The 12,606-nt window shown below is 40.6% G+C and overlaps 1 protein-coding gene across 1 annotated transcript in view; it reads right to left on the bottom strand.

Moving 5' to 3' along the window:
* Positions 1-11,151, bottom strand: part of slc7a11 (solute carrier family 7 member 11) — a 35,680-nt gene extending 24,529 nt beyond the window's left edge. The window contains exons 1-2 of the mRNA XM_034134278.1: positions 10,732-11,151; positions 7,789-7,915 (exon numbers count right to left, since the gene is read on the bottom strand). Coding sequence (XP_033990169.1) covers positions 7,789-7,915; positions 10,732-10,999 — 395 coding nt within the window. The 5' untranslated portion in view covers positions 11,000-11,151. The remainder of the gene's footprint in view (positions 1-7,788; positions 7,916-10,731) is intronic.
* Positions 11,152-12,606: the final 1,455 nt, after the last annotated feature.

The raw sequence follows: 12,606 nt of genomic DNA, 5'->3' as shown, positions 1-12,606 counted from the left end.
TCCACTTGCTTATTGAGAGAATGCCAAAATCAATGAAACTCCGTACCATGTTTTCACTGCTACTTTGTACCAAGGCAGATTCTCACATAGCGCGCGCATGTTCAAGGAGTGTTGTCATAGTTGGACAGCTCAGATCTGTTGTATAAAGCGATGCCGGTAGCGGAGGTAAGGCACACACACCAAATGTTCAGGAAATGGTTAATACAGCGAAAATCAAAGCTGACGATCTCTTGGTTTGATATGTTTTCTCCCCCAGACAACATGGACATAAGAACATTTTTTTCAAAGAAGAGGAAAGTAAGTCATCAGCTGGTAGCAGTTAATCAGTTAACAGTGATGGCGGCGTCTCACTTCTGGAGAGGAGTTTCGTCTTTATGTCATGATAGAAAGATACAAATACTGAATAGTTTAGATGAGAAAAGGCATTGAAATGCCAGGTTACTAGTATTTATCATGTAAACAGGGAACATGAATAACCCGATCTCTCTGTGCTCATGTAAACACCATATCCCCAATATGATCATAACCAGGATAATACTCATAAACGGCTTACTGATGTCCATGTAGAGACGCAGTCAGTGTGTTTTACTGGAGCCTCAGTTCGATAAGAGATTATTTTCTGAGTTCTTTAACTTAGGTACTCTCTCTCAAAATGGTAATGTGCATTATGTTTTAATTATACTTCTTATCATTCAGAAGCTTTTTGTGTGTGTTTATGTTTTACTCAGTGCTTATAGGCTATTTCCATCCCAGTATTCAGTTAACTATTTATTTTCTGTGCACATTACATAGACTAGCTAATATTCTACCTACTGCTTGGGACTTTGAGTCTTCAAAATGTCCAATGTCACAGACTGCGACTTACTTTAGAGTCAGTTGTATTTACATTCAGTATGACTTGTTATGATTCAATGTGAAAGAATATACTGCTCAATAAATAATTATCACTTGTCTCTTGACATCTAGGCACTTGAGAGTAAGTCAGAGGCAGAATACAGGGACAGTGGAGAGAGGTCCATTGCTGAGGTGAGTGATGAAAGGGAAATGACAGTTGAGAGTAAATTGTGATGTGGACTCTCATCCCAGGATTTTAAGGAAATCAGTGGGGATATTGAACAGGAAACATTTCAGTCAAGTATATGACCAATATAGACAGAAGAGCAACATTTATTTGAACATTTAAGTCAATGATACCATTCCTAGGTGAACTTAACATCTGTATGGAGTCAGATCAGTCTCAATATTAATAAATGCTCACAGAAGGATTCACAAATGTATTTTGCGATTTATATATAAATGTCTCTCCACAACAATATCTCTCAATGCACTCACAAATATTTATTGTTATATATAAATGTACAAAAAATGGGCATTTAAACTGCTTTTTATTAATTCAAAGACAGCTCTGAATTAATAATCAAATATGTTTCCTTTCTTTACTACTGGATGAAATTACAAAATGTACCCATCATTTTCGTCATGCTAGTGTAGCCACATAAAAGTATCAAACCACCTGTTAAAATGCACCAGAATACAGGAAATCTATATATTTTTTCGCCCCCACACCCCCCGTTAAAGATGTCCCCCCCACATTCAGGATGCTTCCTACGCCCATGGTTATAGGGATGATACACAAAGAATGGTCATTCACAAAGATCTGCTTTGTGAATGACCATTCTTTCTTTTTCTCTCTGTTACTTGGTGTTCAGCAGCAGACAGACACAGTGAGAGAAGAGCTGAAGAAGAAAGTGGAGCATTTAGCAGCTAAGAGATACATATTTCTTTCATGGGCCGGTGAAGACCCAAACAGAGCTGAATGTGTACTGAATTGTGAAAATGGCGGCAACTACTGATGTGCGAGCAGTCTGGAATAATATGACACATGTTAATACTACCGAGCAATTTTACCACAAATGTACAATATTCTAAACATTATGAAAAGGTCATGGGGACTGACCTAGTTTGGACTTTTAAAATAAAATTCTCTATAGGGGGCGCTAGAGAGCCTGCTGGCAACTTCAAAGCCTTTTCACTGCAGATTTTCGCCAGTCCCAATGTCTGTGCGAAATGTTCCTGCGTTTTCGAGCAGCCGAAGACCCTCAAGCTCCCCCTAAACAGCAGAAAAATATTAATCTGCTCCAAAGACAGAGGTGGCTTGCTCTTCGTCTCTAGGTCACCGTCGGGTCTTTGTCACATTTGTGCTCTGGCCCTAATAAAGATGTGTATGTCTGGAGGTTTTGTAGGTACCCAGCTTTCTGCCAAAAAGTGATCTACTGTAAATGTTGGTCCTTTGTGTTTCCCTAACACTCTAATGCAGGGGTGCCCAACCTTTTTTTAACCGAGAGCTACTTTTAAAGTTGCCAGTCTGCCGAGATCTAACAGTCCTACCAGTCCAAATAGAGAGGTGTAGCCATTACTGACAGCCTACTACCAGGTAAATACACACTTCTACTTGTATAAAACTGACCTTTGTACGATTAATACTTCATAAAATACTGCAGATCCTTTATCTTACCTCTTTCTAATCTACACACATACAAGTATTTACCTGAAGTTACACAACAGTGTTGTTGATACAGAGTTGGAGTTTATTCACACGTCACATACTACAGTGGGTAATGTTTTCAAGAAACATTGAACAGTGCTGCCACATATGACACAGGACAAAAAGAAAAGACTCTGAACCCTTTCTTTGCCATTATATAAAAATAGTGTTGCTACAAAAGTATAAATTAGGCTTACTCATAAGACAACCCAGATCTGAAGCTACACAGGAATCTGCTGCCAAAGTGCAATAAAAAAGACAAAATTAATAGAATCAAACCCTTTTTTTGTTGCATTTTAGTAGAGTATAAAAAGAAATGCCTTTAAAATAGGATGCAAGCAACACTAGTTTCTTAACCTGAATTGATAATAGACTATAATCAATTTAAACAGAACAGATCTTAATGTTTGCATTCTTATACCATTTTGTACAATAATTATAATGAATAAGTTCAAACAAACTAAAACTTACAGCCGATTAATAACGGTATCTAACTTGAGTTTTTATTATATCAAAAACCTGTTGAAATGCTACTGTTATTTTTACTGTCCCCAAAAAGCGCGTCGGCAGCCTCCAGGAATGCTTCTTTCACAACTTCGCCGTCTTTGAAAGACTTCATGTGTTTGGCAAGAACGTGACTGACACGATAAGATGCTATGGTAGCAGCCTTGCTCTTGTTGTTGGGCCTGGTGAAAATGGACTGCTGTGCATTTAGCTGTCCTTTCAGGTCCCTCACCTTTTGGGAGCGTAGGGCAGAATTAGGAGGGAATCCCGTCTCGTTTTGAAATGCCGCTCCTAAATTACTTCTTCGATAAAGCCATGCTCGCATTGCAGATGAGACAGATGGACTTTGAATTGGAATAGATACAAAAATAATCATCCTCCCACTCGGAGTGAAAATTATATATTTTGGGCTTTTTTGCTTCTGCCATAATTGCGGTCTTGTGTGTGTGCGGACTGTCACTCCTGTTGACACGGACAACGTCAGCTAACTAGTGCCCACTGCCCACCAGCCACGCCCCGACACATGGGGTCACGCCGGCCAATCACAAAGCTTTGATGCGTTCAAGTGCATTATTCTGGCACAGGAAGATTATGTTATAGGACATTAACGATAAAACAGAATATTGTTGTTCTATTTTTAGACACATCTCGCGATCGACTGGGAATCTCCCGGTCGATCGCGATCGACTGGTTGGGCACCCCTGCTCTAATGCTTCAGATGGGGCAATCTGCAACCACCAGTAAGCTTAAAGAGATATATGCTATTTTATGCAACAGTTAAAGTTTTGTGTCACTTTCAGTTACGGTGTTGGCGCCAAAACTATGTTCTTACGATTAGAAGAAAGATCAGTGTTTGGGATCAAATAAGTATGCCCTTGTTGTCCCATAACGTGACATAATGTAAATTACGTATATAGTACGCCCATCAGCCTACTACTCTGTAATACAGAGATTTGTGTAATCTTGTGACGTTAACCATCTAAATGTAGAGAAGACTGATGGTGTGGGACCCAAAGGCAGTGGGTGAACAAAGGCCGATAGTTGTCCACAATGCACCCATATCTCAGGTCAGCTGCCAAAAATACCTGAGAGTTCACATTGACAGTGCACTAAGCAGAAGTTCATGCTTTTCTTTACCACGCAGTGATGGAGAGCATCATCAGCTCACAGTCTGCATGATAACCTCACACAGCTGAATCAAGATCGCTCGCCTCAGGCAGACTGCCAAGAAAATGATGGGGGTTAAAAAACACCCATCCCCCCCCCTAAACATGTATGAGCAGTCACTCATTAGAGAGGCACAACAAATGACATCTGATCCCCCCCACATCCTCCACCCAGAGGCTCTGACCTTCTGGTAGGAGACTCAGGTTCCTCAAAGCAGGCTAACAAACACTGCCAGGGTCCATTCAGCTTCTCAAGAACAAATGTAGTGTGCAGTTTAAATGTTGGCCATGAGGGTTGTACATTAGGTCGCCATTCTCAGTAGGTTGTCTGTGTATACGTGTATATGCAAACTGTGTACATGTACATAAGTCATGTGAGAATATGCTATTGGCTTTTATCGTGCACTATGTAGTATTTAAGATTTTTCTATCTTTTGTGGAACTGCAGAATGAGTCCAAAACAGATTTCCTTACGGGTACAATCAAGTATATGGTATGTTTGTTTGTTTGTGTGTGTGTGTGTGTGTGTGTGTGTGTGTGTGTGTGTGTGTGTGTGTGTGTGTGTGTGTGTGTGTGTGTGTGTGTGTGTGTGTGTGTGTGTGTGTGTGTGTGTGTGTGTGTGTGTGTGTGTGTGTGTGTGTGTGTGTGTGTGTGTGTGTGTGTGTGTGTGTGTGTGTGTGTGTGTGTGTGTAATGGGCAGCTAAAGGCTTGGTTCAATAAGAATGAAATAACATTGGCTGTGCCTCAGGCTCATCTTATAGCTCATCAGTGTTTCCCTCTTCATTTCCCACAGCAGCACTGAGCTGCTGAAGCCGGGGAAATCTGTGCGTCTCCCTCACTCTTGTTTTCATTTGCGGGTCCCACCTCTGTTCATTTCCCATGCTTTCATTGAGTCCCATTAGCCCGAGGTCAGCATAAAATTGGACAGCTCAGGATAGCCACTAGACTGTTTTCACTACTCACCTTGGCTGTGTACATGCACAGAGAATGTTCTCACCTCACAGCTCGTAACTATTATGGGATCTCAGGATTTCTGTTACATCTAAGCAGTGTTTAAACTAGTGCTGGGCAACAATACAAATATGTTATCGCATTATTTTTCTGCGATTGATCGCATTGTTATGGGCAAAATTCAAGAATGAATTCAAAAGTAGAGTATTGTGCACTTTTCTTTTAAAAGTACTGCTATATGAACAAACGTGCAATTTTGGTTTGCAAACACTGTAAACAATAAGGTGCTTTTTAACAGCAGTATTCCCTAACACAGAAGCAGTTAAAACATTTCTTGTGAATCTCAACTTTAACATTAATTAATGTGGTCAAATCAAATATAAAACCAAAGGTATTTGCCACTGCCAGGGCTTTAAGGTGTTATCTAGTTTGTTATAGAAGTTCCCCTCAGAGTCCAGAGATAAGAAAACTCAACTTTGCAGTGGTTAAAATAACTCTGGTTCTATCAACTCCGCCATCTGGAGAGATGTAAAATGTCCATATCAGAGTTCGGTACCTTTCTCCATGGTTGAGGTTAAATTATCCATAAATCAGCTCCCATCGTCTTTTCCTATCCACCTTGACCTCTGTGAGAAACTCACAGGGTTAAAGAATAGTGGTTAGGAGAATTCAAAAGGTCTTAGGAAAAGAGACTGGGCTTCAAGAGAATCCGACTGCACTTACACTAAGTGCCGAGATAACCTGCTGTATGCACACATAGATAGTTTGCAATGTGCAATTATAGTGTTGTTATTTGCAGGCTTTATGAATTTGGACAACAGCGATAAATATACTCTTCATCAGGTTGGAACTGAAATGTATTTGATAATTTCAGTAAAAGAGTAACGTTCATATTTCTCCTTTTGATTAATATAGTGTTGAACGTTCAAAACAAAGCACTTAAGCAAGTAACGGTATATGTTGTAAAATGCTCAATAAGCACCGTAACTTTCATGATATAATTTCTCGGTCACGATCGGTTGTTTCCGTGAACGGCAGAATGTGGTGTCATGGTAAATGTTTCGGCCGCAAGGCATTGTGGGAAAGCATTTTCTCCTTTCCTTTCGTAAAGGAAGGTCCAGTGTTTCCTAAGCTAAAGGAGGTTATAAAGGAAGTTTCAAAGCTCCTTTCCTATCATCTAGAGCAGGGGTTTTCAAAGTGTGGGAAGGTGAGCCTCCCCTCAGAGAACATAAGAACAGCCGCGCCCCCCCCCTCCCAATTATTATTGCTATTATTATTGCTATTATTATTATTATTATTGTTGTTGTTGTTGCTATAATGCAGGGGTACTATTATCCAGTGGAATGTCCTTACCTACTGGCCTAGTTAAATCAAAGTGGTTACTTCTTTTTGGCTGGGCAGTGTAGTTTTACACACCGTCTTATTTGACTTTCTCAGGACTTAAAACTGTTTTTTGGGGGCAGACCCCCACAAAGAAAAAAATATATTTACACATGTAAGGTCATCATCTTAACAGTTTTGTATGCTCATCGAGTCATCCGTGAGCAGAGCATCAAGTTGGCATGCCTATAACAGCTGAATGCAGCGATTACCATTTTGTTCAGCAAAACGCCTCACAAACTTATTAAGATCTAAAGCTTTAGTGCGTTTTGATTCAATGCTGAGTACAGCCACACTTGACAGTCTCTCCTCTGTCATTGTAGACCGCCAAAACGGTATCCTCATTCCTTCCGTCTACTTGGGTCCGAATGCTTCTCGTTTTGCGCCGTCCCGTTCAAATGAAATCGCCGCCAATAACATTTCCACGCTCGCACCAGGGCCGGGGGAGGGGTTACAAGGCTCGCGTCTTGTGCTGCATTCACTTGCACTCGGACATTAGGGATTTTCTCTCATAAATGTCCGATGAGCCACAACTTTTATTTCAAAACAAAGCTGCCAACTGGGGTGGCAAGGCTATTTTTAGGGTGGCAGTTGCCACCCCATGCCAGGCTGGGAACCCCATGAGCCACATGGGGTTTGGAAACAGACGGGCCCTCAATGAAAATACTTGATGCTTTTGCAGAATCCATGTGAACCCTGCCATTGTTGGTTTGAACAAACATATAGCTGCCAATAGCTCCAAGTAAGTCATACTCAAGGCCTCACATGATGGATTATGGGTGAACATCTTCCCCTTTGGCTGTAGTGGATTTCATGATAAGCATCTCAGAAAATAACCTGGTTTCACTGTATTATACTGTTGGTATGATTATCATGATAGGTATTATCAACAGTTACAATGACCCTTAAAGGAATGATAAACCTGAACTAAAGGGGCTCTTTAGTGCTTCAGAGCAGGCGGAGCACAGTGTGTTATCTGCTGCTGGAAACCAGCATGTTGAGAGGGCAGAGAGTGAACCCAAAGTGTGAAGATGTGGGCCCTAAAACTGAAACAATGAACTGAGTAATGCTAAGAAGCTCCATACAACTGCTGCAGTATTAGGTAATCATTTTGAGTGGAGATATTATTACAATAAGTCCCTTTTACATGACACATAGTGGGCAGACCTAATGTTGATGTGAATTATTGATGAATGCAGTTTTATGGCTAGGTTCAGTGAGGATTAAGGAGGCATACATTACCTGATAGCAATGAGCTCGGCCCATAGCCTTATGAAGGCCATCTGAGGTCCAAAGGCTTCCAGTATGTATGTGTAGTGTCCACCAGACTTCTTTATGCAGGTCCCCAGTTCAGCGTAGGACAGGGCCCCTGCAGGGACAGAGGGGGAGGGTTATCTCTGGCTCTCTAACAACAAGGTGGGTTAAAGTGTCTCAGCCACATCTTCCCTGGCCCCCATGATCAGCCACACATGACTGTGGGAGCCCCCATAACTCAGAAAAACAGATGTAGGTGGACATATTTCAATTATAAGTTAAGGGAGTACGAGTTATGGAAAGCGGGAAAAGGGTTAAAGAAGGGTATTTGAGGATAATGTTGCTTGGACCTTTCATTACTGTGCAGAAACTAAAGGATTTAAGGATCATGCAACAATATTTTCTGGAAAACCCAGATGTGCCTGGCATTACTTCAGTCCTCCTATAGTTTTATAATGTTTTCCCAGGTTTATAATTGAATCAAGAGGCGCTTTCACACCGGAGTACTTTTCCCAGGAACTAGGCCGATAGTTCTTGCGATTTTGGTTTCACACCAAAAAGATCTGGAACTAGAACCTAGTTCGCGCAAACCTTTTCACCCCCAGATAGTCCCTGCTAGAGAGTAGGTACTTTCCTGGGAGAGAGACTAACTTATGGCAACACAAAAGAAAACATGGGAGCTGTGGAGTGATGTGGAGGTGTCGGTGCTTGTGGCGATTTACTCGGAGGACGCTACCCAGCAGCTTCTACTGAAGCCAGTCCCCAACTCCGGGGGACTCCGGGACTTCGGGTGGCAGTATACGGCGTGAAGTTGTTTGCGGCCTGCCAGTAAACCCAAAGCAGAAGAAGAAGAAGTGACGTCAGCGGCTTAATTTGCCTAATCTTCCCTCAGGGACTTATTCCGGTGTGAACACGATCTACTAGGACAGTTCCAGGCACTAAAGAGTTCGGGGGGACTAAGTTCCGGGAACTAAGTACCGCAAAGTACTTGGTGTGAAAGCGGCTAAGTTGCTACATGTACTTTATGATCCACACCAGAGTCTCGGGGAGCAGGTTGGGTGGAGGAAGAATGGACAAAGAAACTCTCTGTGGTAGGATGAGGCAACAAAGGATAGGGTGAGGTTAGTGAAAGATTGTTGTCTTAGTTAAATGTAGTTTAATGCATAGTGCCTCATGCCTGAAAACACTGCTGGCTTTTTCTGTGTTAAAACAGACCATGATGTTCCTTTAGCCTTAACCAAGTGCTGTGAGAGCCCAAACATATGCAATAATGCTGAAATCAGCAGATAATATATAGTATAGATTGTTTAAATATATGTTGTCATTGAACATTTTACTTATAAGTTTAGTATCAACATTTTGTCAACAGTTCCTCACTATAGTTGCCAGCATAGTGAACCCGGAAATGTTGAGTACACCAAAGTTTTATGTTAGAAATGTATAGTAGGGTCCCCAGCACATAGAAACTGCCTGATGCTAACCCGCATATGTTGGGCAATTTGCACAATTAGCATAAATGGTGTTATTTAAAAATGAATGGCATTAAAGCCAATGTAAACAATAGTTTAAAAACGACAACATGTGTGTGTTAACTTTAACGTCGGTGCACGTTAGTTAACATAAATATATTCGTATGGTTAGCTAACTCGCGTTTTATTTCAATCTAATTCACCACCAGAAGACCATAATCTATATCATAATCTATATCCTCAATAATAATCAAATGTTCACAAGTCTCAATAGATCTTCAACTAAATGCCAAATTAAATGTATGGAAATTGCTTTATGTGTGGCTTGGAAATGCACAACAGTAACATGGAAATCTGACTCTCCTCTCCTCATTGATAAATGGTCTTTAGAAAGGAACAGTTGTATTCCTTTTGAAAATATCACATAGTCTTAGAAAAGGATATAACACCTTTCTGAAGATCTGGCAGCCTTATTTAGAGTTTATAGGTGCATCACTGACGCCACCATAGCTATATCATCTGATTAACCAACAGGCCTCTGGATATACAGTAGCACTGTCTATGTGTATCAAATCAAATCAAATCAAGTTTGATTTATATAGCACATTTATAAACGATTTTTGGTCGAGCCAAAGTGCTGATGTGTAGTATCTCGCTGTGTTTTGATCTACGCACAGACTTTTGTTTGTCTTTTGTTTTGTTATTTGGGGAGAGGGGGGATGCTTTGCGTTTTATGCTACATGTTTTTTGTTATGTTTAATTGTTACATAAACCTGAAAATTATAAATAACATTTTCAAAAATAAATAAATAATAATAATCAAATTGCCTTACATATACAAGTTCATCAAATACAGAGCCTGCTTATTAATGTGTGGTTCAGGAAACCATTGTTACACTGATGTTTTCAGCTATCATGTTACTTAATGGTCATTTGTTTGATTTTCGAAGGCAATCATGCCATCTTGCTGTCTCAGTCATTCTGCACACACACACACACACACACACACACACACACACACACACACACACACACACACACACACACACACACACACACACACACCCCCACCCCATCTGTTATTGGATTATTATTATGAGAACCAATAAAAAGGGGGGGTATGTAATTAACAAACTTGAAGGACGGTGTGCATGTCTGTTTGTGTCTTTTCCCTGCCAAGAGTGCAGCCGGGTGCCTCAGCCCTGGATCCCTGATCACAACATGTGACAGTTGTTTGATTTGATCTTGAGCCCAAGATTCACTTGGTTTTTCACAGTTAATACTAAACAAGCTGAGCCTGAGCGTTTGGTAAGTTATAGGACGTTCCTGGGAAGAAAGAACTTCTGGAGTGTCACATACTTGGACTTCTTTTTATAATTGTCTTTATTCATTCTCTACCAAGTGATTGTAGCTGCTCTCAAAGACATGTGCCCCCCCCCCCCCTCCATCTGAAGCTACTCACCAAAGAGGGACAGCACCCCGCAGCCGATCCATACCACCAGGGACATTCCTATACTGCCCGAGTGCTTCAGGATGCCCTTTGGAGAGATGAAGATCCCCGCTCCGATGATGATGCCGATGATGATGGAGATCCCCCGCAGAAGGGTCACCTTCTTCCCCAGTCCCACTTTCCTGCCGTCCTTGTCCTGCAGCTCCCCCCCAGGATCAGCTTGAGTCCCATCTCCTGACAATTGTCCATCCTGTCCTGCAGCTGCATATCTGTTGCTCATTCTTTAAACAGAGCACACTCACTACCTCTCTTTTTAAGAATGGACTCAAAGTGTGCTCCCCCGGGAAAGCCTCAGTAACAAAACTAAACTCTCTCTCTCTCTCTCTGTCTTTCCCTCTCTCTCTCTCTCTCTCTCACACACTAATCCCTCTCTCTCTTTCGCCCTGGAGGCCTGCTCTTCACCGCTCTAAATTCAAACTTGTTTTTTCTTGTTCCTCTTATTAGTCACCTCCCCCACATGCGTGCCTCTGACAACACAAACCCCCCCCCCCCCCCCCCCCCCCCTTCTGTTTTGTCTTTTGCCCTGGTTCAATTCAAAACCTGCTGCTGATACCTTTACTCCAGTCCCATCCAACCTCAGACTCTCAGACTGGGTGTTTTACATAGTAATGTAACTGCACCCCCCCCCCCCCCCCATCAGTAACAACCACTCAAAGGAAACAAATCTAGTTCAACTAGTTCAGGCAGTCAACTGAAAACCTAAATGACACATAGTCTACTTGTGACATTCCTTACCTCCCTCATACCGCCAGTGGTGGAAATTAACTAAGTACATGTACTCAAGTACTGTATTTAAGTACATTTTGTAGGTACTTGAACTTTACTTGAGCATTTTTCTTTCCATTTCAACACACAATGTCATGACTTTTTCAAGATCTTTTTGTCAAATTATACTATGACTTTCTCTCATCTTTTTTTTATTTAGAGATCCTATACTGACATTGCAGACAAACTATATAATATAATTCTTAACTACATACTATACTTGGACTTTTTTCAAGATACTTTTAACATACTATTAAAATAAATGTTCGGACATTCTACACTGTGACTCTTTTTTAAAAATGATATATAGGAAATACTATACTATGATTTGAAGACAACAGTTTTTTAAAATGTAAAAAAACACTTTTTTTATTTTCAGAATTTCATATTTACAATTTATTGTATTCACCCCATAGGAATCAATAATAAATGTATACTGATTGCAACATCCCCAGGATCTTCTCCAGCACAGAATCCCCCAGATGAAGGGAAATATTATAATGGAGTTTTTGCACTTCGGCCAAAGTATTCATGTGTATGCTGTTTTTGACACAAAGATGCATTACATCTACAAACAGAGCATACAATGCGAGCACATGATACACGTTTGGTGTTTGTTTCATTTCTTCGGTAATGTTACAGAATGTTTCGGAAAATGAAGATTCTAGGACTACTTGTCCTAGCATGTTTCGTTTACAATCGTTTCCCAATGACCCGGAATAGTACTGCCAGAATGAACGATATCCAAAATGTCTTCTAGTTTACAAACTTCAGCCATTCTGTTTACACGGGGATCACTACTCATTCTGTTTTCAATCGTCATCAACAACACACTTATTAAACAGGTATTGACTGCATTCTGATAGATATATACAGATTGTTTTCCATAGTAGTTACCCATTTTTATTTTACTTCAAAGAAAAGTCAAAGTATAGTTTGTCAGAAAAAAATATATATGGAAAATTCATTGTGTAAATCTGAAAAAATAAATTAAAAAAAGCATAATACAGTTAGTCAAAAAGTAGGGCTACATAATATATTTAAAACCTATTGTTATTGCAA

The sequence above is a fragment of the Trematomus bernacchii genome, unplaced genomic scaffold, assembly GCF_902827165.1.
Source record: "Trematomus bernacchii unplaced genomic scaffold, fTreBer1.1, whole genome shotgun sequence".
Classification (NCBI taxonomy): Eukaryota; Metazoa; Chordata; class Actinopteri; order Perciformes; family Nototheniidae; genus Trematomus; species Trematomus bernacchii.
Note: the sequence above shows the minus strand (reverse complement) of the source record. Positions and strands in the feature narration are given on the sequence as shown.